Source organism: Chiloscyllium punctatum, chromosome 6, assembly GCF_047496795.1.
Source record: "Chiloscyllium punctatum isolate Juve2018m chromosome 6, sChiPun1.3, whole genome shotgun sequence".
NCBI lineage: Eukaryota > Metazoa > Chordata > Chondrichthyes > Orectolobiformes > Hemiscylliidae > Chiloscyllium > Chiloscyllium punctatum.
Genome location: NC_092744.1, coordinates 75,821,819 through 75,833,985, shown reverse-complemented (window position 1 = coordinate 75,833,985; position 12,167 = coordinate 75,821,819). Strand labels below are relative to the sequence as shown.

Sequence of the window (12,167 nt, the reverse complement as noted above, 5' to 3'; positions counted from 1 at the left end):
TGACTTAACTGACCTCTGAAATGACCTAGCAAGCCACTCAGTTCAAGGGTAATTACATTGCATGAAAGAATGAGGGAAAAAAAACACACATTGACTGGACTACAAAGAGATGTTTCAATGATATGCGGTGACCTTGTGGACAGCCATACAAGAAAATCAAAGTATAAAGAAACTAAAAGTATAGAGATGTACAAGTATAAAACTTACTCAGTAAGTAAACTATCCATTATCAGGATCAATCAAAAGACAATTTAAGTCACACTGCAAATTATTGTACACAGTATATTTATTACACAAACTGTAAATTATTGTCAAGTGTACATTCCAGTGTACAATTTAGATTCACATACATGATATACTGTAAATTTATGTAGATGATATAAATTTTCATGCACAGTTTATTTTCCAATTCACAATTTAAAGTGATACTTGCAATGCACACTTAATCCTATGCACAACATAAACTTACATTCAATTATTGAATATACATGCAAAAACAAGATATGAATAACATACATTGTTAAAGACAATATGCATTCACGGCACCATACATCTATTACTATGTTCTTATGTTCTTTTCAGTCATAGAGTTGATGTGCAGAAAATAGATCATGAGTGCAAAACTAAGAAATAAAGAGCTCACAGTTTCATTATCACATTTCATGTATTCAGGTGATACCAAAATAATTTACAGCCAATTAAGTACTTTTTGAAATGCAGTTACTGTTGTAATATTGGGCACCATAATCACATCTGGAAACCACCTTGAGGAATCACTTTAGGCCATTGTTGTCTCATTTAACTCTGCATTTCCAGCTGCAGCCAGCCAGGTATGTGAACTTGTTCTAGCAGGTGCATCAGAATGTTCCAGCATTGCTCAGTCCTACTCCAGGGAGAGGATCTGCAGACATCTTGAAGGCATCTGCAGACATGGTTAACTGGGCATCAGAAAATAAGTGAAACAGGATACTCAGCAGCTCTGTATTATATTGTCCCTGCTAGATTGAGAAGACATGCCTTATTGCATGGTTTCAAAGGTAAACTGTGGCACAAGACACTACCTCTGACCATTACTCTTTGTATATTATTCCTCTTACTTCACATCACTCCTACTCGAGGATGATGATCAATATAAAGTACATTAGTATGAGAGTGTGAGTGAGCAGCAAGTGTTCCCAGACCCTAGTATCTACAACAGATATGAAATGTTCAGTGTCGCAGACTATACTGTTCAGACCAGGACATTGTTCAAAGTCAAAAAAAAATACAGAAAATGAAATTAAATAAAAAGAGAAACAAATACCTGTTTTGTGCTCTATAGATGGAGTTTGCATTTCGATTGTTGTGAGAGGCGCTTCAATTTGTTTTTCGTTCCCCCCAGCTTGTTTGCAGACAGGTTCAGTTCTCTGAGTATATGTGTTACTCGCAGGACAGACAGAATATCCCCACCACAGGCAGCAGTCAAATCACAGTTTTTTAAGCTGAGGGAAGCCAAACAGAAACACACAGTGACTAACCATCCAGTAAGTATTTGCTCCAGATTGCAATCTGCACTATCTTAGTTAATCTAAAGAAGGTCTAAATATTACCATATCCAGATATTGGATTATCTGTAACAAAATAGTCCCTGCGCATGTGCAGTTAAAACCTTAACCATGACAGAGCAGGCTACAGGAATCATCTGAAGGTAGTGGCCACAGGGTTCAGGCTAGGTCGCTTATTGTTTGTGATATATATATAGACGATATAGGTAAGTAAGTTTGCACATCACACAAATATTGGCCAGGTGATTGACAGTGAGGAGGATGGTCTTAGGTTATAGAAGGATATAAACAGATTGCTCAGATTAGTGCAGATGGAATTTAACCCTGATAAATGTGAAGTGATGCAGTTTGGAAGAAGTGACAAGACAAGCGAATACTCAATGAATGTCAGAACATTATTTGGAGCTGAGAAGACTGAGAAGAGCATGGACAGCATGGATAGAGAGCACCTGTTTCCTTAGTTGGAGGGTCAATAACAGGAGCTATAATTTTAAGATGAAAGGCAGGAGGTTGACAGGGGATTTGAGGAAATGTTTTTTTCACTTAGACTGTGGTAGAGATTCTGGAATGCATTGACTGACTAGTTGAGACAACCTTTAAAAAGTATTTAGAGGTTCGTAGGTAGGTAATGAGCCATAGTTCTTGAAGTACCATTGGCATCTCTCTCCATTAGAGAGAGACAACAGGCTATGTACAGCTTGAGGGTAGCCATTGCACAAATGTTAGGTAAGGGCAGCACATGCCTTCATGAATGACCATAGCCAGTATGAGATTTGAACCCAAAGTGTCACCTAACCAACAGAGCTACCTAAACCCAGTCTGCAGGTACACCATGTAATTAGGATAAGTAGCAGTAGATAGTTGTTGTTTATTGCACAGGAAGTTTTATACAAAATCATGGAGGCTGTGCTTCAGTTATACTGGGCATTGCTGAGTCCATATCTGGAATGCAACTCAGCGTTTAGTCATAGGCCTCTATTTAAGAAAGGACGTACGTATTTTGGAAGCAGTTCAGAAAATGTTGCCTCGATTAATACCTAAAATGGGCAATTTGTCTTATGAGGAAAGGTTGAATAGGATTATATCTGCTTGATTTTAGTATAGTGAGAGGCGACTTGATTGAAACATATAAGATTCTGAGTGGTCTTAATAGAATGGATTTGGAAAGTGTGTTTCCTCTTGTGGGCAATCTAGAACTAGGGTCACCGTTGCAAAGTAACAGGCTGCCCATTTAAGACAAAGGTGAGAATTTTTTCTCACAGAAGGTCATGAATCTTTGGGACTCTGTTCCTCAAAAGGCAGTGAAAGCAGAGTCTAAATATTTTTTAAGACAGAGATAAATAAATGAGAAGGGAAAGGTTATCTGGGGTAGAATCATAGATTCCTATAGAGCGGAAGCAGGCCATTCACCTATCAGGTCCATACTGACCACTGAAAGAGCATTCCACCCAGGCCCACCTCCCAAAATCCTGAATTTCTCACGGCTAACCCACACATTCCTGGACACTATGGATAATTTAGTATGGCCAACCCACCAAATCTGCATATCTTTGGACTGTGGGAGGAAATGGGAACACCTGGAGGAAACCCACACAGATACAGAGACAATTGTTACCCAAGAGTGGAAATGAACCCTGTTCCCTGCTGTTGTGAGGCAGCATTGCTCATCACTTAACCGCTGTGCCACCCATGGGCGAGAATGTGGAGTATACTTACTGATTGGGGGAGTGAGCTCAAAAGGCCAAGTGGTCTGCTTCTGCTCCTAATTCAAATATTCATATATTCAAACACATTTGTTCATAATTTTAATTCTCCACCTTGCTCTCATGCTGACCTTTCTTCCACGGTCTGCTATATGTTTCAGTGAGGCTTAATGCAAACTCAAGGTACGGTATTTTATCTTACAGCTTGGCACTCTACAGCCTTCCTGTCTCAACATCAAGTTCAACAACTTCAAATCATAGCCTCTAACTTCATCATGTTGTGTGATTTTTTTTCCCCCCTTTTTTGTTTTGTTGGCTTGGATCCTGTCTTGTTTCTTTTCTTATTCCTTCATGTTTCATTCAGATTTTTTTTAATGCAACAAATCATGATGCATTTGAACACAACCTTTGTTTCTTTATTATAGCCATTTCTATTTCTATTGCCTGTTACATTATGATATCCTTTGTCACTTAATCTTTCCTGGTCACCACTCAATCACAGAATTTTCCTTTTTGTTTTTCCTGTCTTTTCCCTCCTTCCACTAAAAACTCTGATGTTTCCATTTTTCTGATGAATGATCTGATGAATGGCCGTCTCAACCAAAAATGTTAACTCTGTTTCAGTATACAGATGTTACATGTCCTGTTGAGTTTTTCTGGCCTCTTTGATCTTACTTCTGTTCTCCAGCATCTTCAGTGTTTTTAAATTAATCTTAGTTTATTTTTGAAATTAGCCTTACTTTATTTCCTGTATCGTGCACTGTGGATTCCTCAGGGCTGCAAAGAGAGATGTGACTCCCGAATCTTGCAGACTGTTGCTGCTTAGGTTGAGTTCTGTTAACGTGGAACTGACAGTGAGGGCATCCGCAAGATCTGGACAGCAGGCACTTGTCAAGTTGTTGCAATACAGCCTGCAGGAAACAGAGCAATAACATCCTAATTTTTTTATTAAGCCTATACATCCTAGCAAATCCATGAGACTGTAGTTCAATTGGAGTGAACCATTTAGGGAATATTAAATCAGTATGAAAGCATCTATATTTATACTGCAACTTAACATTTTTATATGGTGCTTTGAAGTCCCTTATACCCAATGTGGTATTTGCTGAAATGCTGCAACACTCGTCCAATATGCCAGGAATTGGAGCTAAGCCCTCACCACTTCTGAAATTTTGCTGAATGCACAGGAGAATTTCTGTTTATATGTGTATTTGGGGTTTCTGCTCTAATTTCTTTGGAAAGTGTGAACAGCACCATGGAATTTCTCAGCCATTGGCCAAAAAAAATAAGGTAATTTCCATGTGGTGTAACCCACATATATGAATAATGTGTGAGTTAGTCTTCTGTGGTAGAAAAATAGAAAATACTGGGAAAGCTCAGTAGGTCTAGCAGCATCTGTGGAGAGAAATCAGAATTAATGTTTTGTGTCCAGTGACCTGAGGACCCTTCTAAGGAAGGGGCACTGGACCTGAAGCATTAACCATGATTTCTCTCCACAGATGCTGCTAGAGCTGCTGAGCTTTTTCTGCAATTTCTGTTTTTGTTTCTGATTTCCAGCATTCGCAGTTATTTTGTTTTTTATTTAGTTTTCAGTGGTGCTGGTTTAGGGAGAAATGTTAGCCAGGGCACTGATAGAGCTTCCTGTCACTCTTCAAATAGCAAAAAAAGAGATCAGGCCCTCTATCTTAGTGCATCCTTTGAAAGACAGCTATCCCCAGCAATGCGGTGCTCTCTTCATGCAGCACTGAAGTATCAGCCTAGGTGACCTGCTTAACCCACAAACTCCTGACTTGAAAGGACCAGACAAGCTGACCCTATTCCTGACACTTTACTGAATTACTGTACTTTCTGACAGTATGTATGGTTGTGGTTCAGACTTACTAAGTATTTGAGAACAGCATTCACAAGTGGGAAAGAGTGAGACTGCATTGTGTTAGAAACGCACCAATGATATTCGCAAGAAGACGTGTTCTCCTAGTCCAACAAGTATTTTGAAAAGAACGATCACACAAATCTTATCATTGTTAGAATGGTCTCTCAGCACTGACTGAAGCAGGATCACTATACATCATGTAAGTTATATCTATTTTTCTTTGAAGTTTGAAAACAGTCCAATGGTAGGTCAAGTTGCACAACTAAATAGAGTGAGTTAGGTGTGGGTAATGGGTACCAATTTGTGAATTTGTTGAACATTGATTCAGGCAGTAAATTAGCACCAAAGATTCCCAACATACCTCGAACAACTAATCACAATTTTTAGATGAGAAGTGGGAAACCAACAGTTGAAACTCTTCCTTAGTTTTTTTCTGTATTGTATTCGAGGTAAAGTTGCCATACTCTTAATGGCTGGGGTTGGGACTGTTCTTTCATTGGAGAAAGATGATTGATGATAGTTTAACCCAAGGGTCACCACACCTCAGGTGAGGGAAAGGTTGAGAAGGATAGCCCTTCATGATTGTCTGGGCCTGTGCAGGTTTTGAATCCATGTGTTTGGCATCACTCTGCATTGCAAATTAGCTATTCAACCAACTGAGCTAGCCAAACCCCCACATCCAGTAGATTATGTTGTGCAGTATTATAATGATTTATAACAAACGGTAGTTCATCGTGAGATAATGCAAGCGCTAGGCTGATTATCATTGGTAAAGAACAAAAGGATGAAGATTATAAAAAAAAGCACATGATTAAAGAACTGCTTGTTTTTGACTTTACCGAGTTATAATACTTGGGTTTAGCATTAATGACCATTCCTTAAGTGGACCTTGTGTATCCTATGAATTAGGGTGTTTCATTATCCACAAACCCCAGAGATTAAGCAGAGAACCCCGGTCATAATAATCGGAGCTAATGGAACGTATCAAGTTCTGCTCTGCAATCTTAAAAGTAACATGGGAAGGTGAACACACTCTAACACATCAAAGCTGGGCTATACGTTATCAGGCAAATTTATTTTGCATTAAATAAGATGAAATATTGTATTATGTTTCCAGCAAACTACAAATTTTACGCTTACTTCTGTGAAAATACAAACTCTCAACATAAATTTGCCCTTGACAGAATGGACACTCACTCCTTTATGTGACTACCTGTATATCTATTTTTCTAATTAACGTGCTCAGAGATGTTATTACGCACCTTCAGAGCAGGTAGGACTTGAACTCTCTTGGCTTAGGGTTGGGGACACTACCACTGCACCACAGAGGGCCTCCATTATGTGACTATATTGCCAGATCTAGACTACATGTTTTACTTGGTTTAAACTGATTTGAAAATTGAGCATAGGATGTGAAACAATAAGTCGCAATTGGAAGTTCCTGGTCACAAAACAGTCTATTAAAAGGACACCTTGCACACCTGTCTCCTGTTTTCATCCTCTCACAGTGGTCAGCCAAATTAATTAACCCATGATGTCAATCACCTCCGGAGATGTTTGACTCAATTCACTGATCAGTTTCAAATATTGCGGTTTACCTGTATGATGAATCATTTGAAAAACAAAACTATACATGTCAAGTGTTTCTAGAGTACATCCCTCCCTTGCACTGAGATGGGTGTGAATAATTACTAAACTTCAATGTAAATTCTCTTACTTCAAAAGTTCACTCTCAGTCCCTTATTTAGTTCAGTAGGAAGGAATCTAAAAATAGAACCCCCCAAACGTCAAAAACATGCATTTTTTTCACAGCGAAGTAATTGATTCCCAGTCAGCTTAATGTTCCAGGATACAAATGCCATAGGAAGGATAGAAAGGGAGGCAAGAGAGGAGGCAGAGTGGTATTTTTGATAAGGGATACCATTATGGCTGCAAGTAGGGAGGATATTCCTGGGAATACATCCAGAGAAGTTATTTGCGTGGAACTGAGAAATAAGAAAGGGATAATCACCTTGTTGGGATTGTACTACAGGCTCCCCAATAGACAGTCAGAAATTGAGAAAATTTTTTTAAGGAGATCTCAGTTATCTGTAAGAATAATAGAGTGGTTATGGTAGGGGATTTTAACTTTTCAACTTAGACTGAGACTGCCATAGTGTTAAGGGTTTAGATGGAGAGGAATTTGGTAAGTGTGTACAAGAAAATTTTCTTATTCAGTATGTAGATGTATCTACTAGAGAAGGTTTAAAACTTGACCAACTATTGGGAAATAAGGCAAGGCAGGTGACTGAGGTGTCAGTAGGGAATCCCTTTGGGGTGTGTAACTTTAATCCAATAGCTTTAAAATAATGATGGAAAAGGATAGACTGGTCTAAAAAGTGCAGTTATAAATCGGAGTAAGCCAACTTTGACAGTATTAGGAAAGAACTTTCAAAGGTTGACTGGGGAGGGGGGGTGTGGAGCAGATGTTCACAGGCAAAGGTCATAGGAAGCTGGAAAATGAGAGTCCTTCAAAAATGAGATAAAAGGAGTCCAGAGACTGTATGTTCCTGGTAGGGTGAAAGGCAAGGCTGGTAGGTGAGCGAATGCTGGATGACAAGAGAAATTTAGTTTTGGTTAAGAAAATGACAGAAGAATATGTCAGGAGAAAGTGAGGACTGAAGATGCTGGAGATCAAAGCTAAAAATGTGTTGCTGGAAAAGCGCAGCAGGTCAGGCAGCATCCAAGGAACAGGAGAATCGACGTTTCGGGCATAAGCCCTTCTTCAGGATTCCTGAAGATCGAGTGAATCCTTCAAACGGTATAAAGGCAGCAGGAGTATACTTAAGAGGGAAATCAGGAAGGCAAAAAGGTGACATGAGATAGCTTTGGCAATGAGGGATAAGGAGAATCCAAAGGGATTTTATAAATGTATTAAGAACAAAAGGATAACTAGGGAGAGAGTAGGATCCCTCAAAGATCAGCAAGGCATCCTTTGTATGGAGCCGCAGGAGACGGGGGGAGATTCTAAACGAGTATTTTGCATCAGTATTTATTGTGGAGAAGGACATGGAAGAAAAAGAATGTGGGGAAATAGATGGGTGACATCTTCAAAAATGTCCATGTTGCAGAGGAGGAAGTGCTGGTTCTCTTAAAATGCATGAATGTGGATAAATCCACCAGACCTGATCAGGTGTACCGAAGAACTCTGTGGGAATCTAGGGAAGTGATTGCTGGGCCCCTTGCTGACATATATGGATCATTGATAGTCACAGGTGAGGTATCGGAAGACTGGAGGTTGGCTAATGTGGTGCCACTACTTAAGAAAAGTGGTAAGGAAAATCCAAAGATGTGCAGGTCAGTCGAATTGACCGTGCTAAATGGCCCATAGTGTTAGGTGCATTAGTCAGGGGTAAATGTAGGGTAGTGGGTCTAGGTGGGTTACTCTTTGGAGGGTCAGCGTGGACTTGTTGGGCCAAATGGCCTGTTTCCACACTGTAGGGAATCTAATCTAATCAGAACTATAGACCAGTGAGCCTGACATCAGTGGTGGCCAAGTTGTTGGAGGGAATCCTGAGGGACAAGATTTACATGTATTTAGATAGGCAAGGAATGATGAGGGATAGTTAACATGGCTTTGTGCATGTGAAATCATGTCTCACCAACCTTTTAATTTTTTTGAAGAAGTAACAAAGAGGATTGATGAGGACAGATCAGTGGATGTGATCTACTTGGACTTGTAAGGTATTCAACGAGGTTCTTCATGGTAGATTGGTTAGCAAGATTAGATCACATTAAATAGACAAGGTCTTTCCCCTGGGGTGGGGGAATCCAGAACTAGAGGGCATTGCTTTAGGGTGAGAGGGGAAAGATTTAAAAGTGACCTAAGAGGCAATGTTTTCACACAAAGGGTGGTGCATGTAGGGAATGAGATGCCAAATTAAATGGTGGAGGCTGGTACAATTACAATATTTAAAAGGCATCTGCTTGGATATATGAATGGGAAGGGTTTAGAGGGATATAGGCCAAGTGCTGGCAAATGTAACCAGATTAATTTAGGATAAATAGTCGGCATGGATGAGTTGGACCGAAAGCTCTGTCTCCATGCTGTACATCTCTATGACTTTATGACTCTTTATGAGAAAGATCAATAAACAGTTTTATCCTCTCATTTGAATCTTTTAAATTAATCTTGGGCCGAAATTTATAGAAGCTCAGATGATTCACCAACCCTGAAAGACAAGTCGGATGGAATTTGACTTGCAAATTGGAAGCCTGTAATTGACCAATTGTGAGACTTCTAGCCCTGAAATGTATCACATCGTAGGTCAGAACCCCACGTTACTGTGGACATTTTTTTCTGTCTTTAATTCCAAAACCTATTTCTTTCAAAAGAGAACTACTACAGAGACAACAATTTATGTGGGTCTGAATGATCTATCTTGTCCATATCTGACATTTGCTTCCTTCTTTTTCTTAACCAAACTCTCAGTTTCTTTAGTCATCCAGCATTCCCTACCTACCAGCCTTTCCTTTCATCTGAACAGGAATGTACGTTCTCTGGACACTCTATTATCTCATTTCTGAAGACTTCCTATTTTCCACCCATCCCTTCACCTGTGAACATTGCCCCAATCAGCTTTTGAAAGTACTTGCCTAAAACTGTCAAAATTCGCCTTCCACCAATTCAGAACTTCAACTTTTAGATCTGGTCTATCCTTTTCCATCACTATTTTAAAACTAATAGAATTATGGTCATTGGCCCCAACGTGCTCCCCACTGACACCTCAGTCACCTGCCCTGCCTTATTTCCAAGAATAGGTCAGGTTTTGTACCTTCTCTAGTAGTTACATCCACATATTGAATCAGAAAATTTTCATATACACAGTTAACAAATTCCTCTCCTTCTAAACCCTTAACACTATGGCAGTCCCAGTCGATGTTTGGAAAATTAAAATCCCCTACTATAACCACCCTATTATGCTTACACATAACTGAGATCTCCTTAAAATCTGTTTCTCAATTTCCCCCTGACTATTAGGGGGTCTATAATCCAATCCCAATAAGGTGATCATCCCATTCTTATTTCTCAGTTTCACCCAAATAACTTTCCTGTATGTATTTCTGGGTATATCCTCCTTCAGCACAGCTGCAATCCTATCCCTTATCAAAAACACCACTCTCCTTCCTCTCTTGCCTCCTTTTCTGTCCTTCCTGTAGCATTTGTATCCTGGAACATTAAGCTGCCAGTCCTGCCCATCCCTGAGCCATGTTTCTGTAATTGCTATGATATCCCAGTCCCATGTTCCTAACCATGTCCTGAGTTCATCTGCCTTCCCTGTTAGGCCCCTTGCATTGAAATAAATGCAGTTTAATTTATCAGTCCTACCTTGTCCCTGTCTACCCTGACTGTCTGACTCACTTCTGTTCTCAAAATGTACCAGTCTCAGATTGATCTCTTTCCTCAATATCTCCTTGGGTCCCACCCCCCCTGGGTCCCACCCCCCCACCTTACGAGTTTAAATCCTCACAAGCAGTTGTAGCAAATCTCCCTGTCAGTATATTAGTCCCGTTCCAATTCAGGTGTTATCCGTCCTTCTTGTACAGGTCATTTCTACCCCAAAAGAGATTCCAATGATCCAAAGATGTGAATCTGTCTCCCATACACCAGCTCCTCAGCCATGCATTCATCTGCTCTATCCTCCTATTCCTACCCTCACTAGTTCACAGCACCAGGAGTAACCGAGAGGATCTCCTTTTTAACTTCCTGCCTAGCTCTCTATATTCTCCCTGCAGAATCTCGTCCTTTTCCTTTCCTATGTCGTTAGTTCCAATATGTACAATGACCTGCTGGTGGTCCCTCTCCCCCTTGAAAACATTCTGCACCCTGTCTGAGACATTCTGATTTTTCACTGCTGACCACAGAAATATCTATCTGTGCCTTGGACTAGAGAGCCCTCTCACACAATCAATCTCTTGGAACCCAGTGTACCCCTCATTGCATTAGAGCCAGTCTCGATACCAGAAATTTGGCTGTTTGTGCTACATTCCCCTGAGAATCCATCACTCACTACATTTTCCAAAACAGTATACATTTTTTGAAATGGGGATGGCCACTACCTGCCTACCTCTCTTACCTTTCCTGGAGTTAACCCATCTATGTGACTGTATCTGCAACCTTTCTCCCTTCCTATAACTGCTATCCATCACATCCCCTTGCTCTTGTACAAAGGCAGTAGGAGTATACTTAAAAGGGAAATCAGGAGGGCCAAAAGGGGACATGAGATAGCCTTGGCAAATAGAGTTAAGGAGAATCCAAAGGGTTTTTATAATAAATTAAAGACAAAAGGGTAACTAGGGAGAGAATAGGGCCCCTCAAAGATCACCCATGTGCCCTTTTTTATGGAGCCACAGGAGATATGGGAGATACTAAATGAGTATTTTGCATCAGTGTTTTCTGTGGAAAAGGACATGGAAGATATAGAATGTAGGGAAATAGATGGTGACAGCTTGAAAGAATTTCCATATTTCAGAGGAGGAAGTGCTGGATGTCTTGAAACACATAAAAATGGATAAATCCCCTGGACCTGATCAGGTGTACCCTACAACTCTGTAGGAAGCTAAGGAAGTGATTGCTGGGCCCCTTGCTGAGATATTTGCATCATCAATAGTCACAGGTGAGGTGCCAGAAGATTGGAGATTGGTTAACATGGTGCCACTGTTAGGAAGGGTAGTAAGGACAAACCAGGGAACTATAGACCAGTGAGCCTGATGCCGGTGGTGGGCAAGTTGTTGGAAGGAATCCTGAGGGACAGGATGTACGTGTGTTTGAAAAGACAAGGACTGATTAGGGATAGTCACATGGCTTTGTGCGTGGGAAATCATGTCTCACAAAATTGACTGAGTTTTTTGAAGAAGTAGCAAAGAGGATTGATGAGGGCACAGCAGTGGACGTGATCTATATGGACTTCAAAAAGGCGTTTGACAAGGTTCCCCATGATTATCAAGGTTAGATCTCATGGAATTCAGGGAGAAGTAGCCATTTGGATACAGAACTGGCTCAAAGGT

The 12,167-nt window shown here is 40.3% G+C and overlaps 1 protein-coding gene across 4 annotated transcripts in view; it reads right to left on the bottom strand.

Moving 5' to 3' along the window:
* Nucleotides 1-318: 318 nt before the first annotated feature.
* Nucleotides 319-12,167, bottom strand: part of LOC140479095 (NACHT, LRR and PYD domains-containing protein 3-like) — an 84,648-nt gene continuing 72,799 nt past the window's right edge. For 3 of the 4 annotated variants that reach the window (XM_072572963.1, XM_072572961.1, XM_072572960.1), the window contains 3 exons: nucleotides 3,988-4,158; nucleotides 1,304-1,481; nucleotides 319-938 (listed from right to left, as the gene is read on the bottom strand). In XM_072572963.1, coding sequence (XP_072429064.1) covers nucleotides 1,316-1,481; nucleotides 3,988-4,158 — 337 coding nt within the window. In that variant the 3' untranslated portion in view covers nucleotides 319-938; nucleotides 1,304-1,315. The remainder of the gene's footprint in view (nucleotides 939-1,303; nucleotides 1,482-3,987; nucleotides 4,159-12,167) is intronic. The other variant, XM_072572962.1, reaches the window with a different exon arrangement.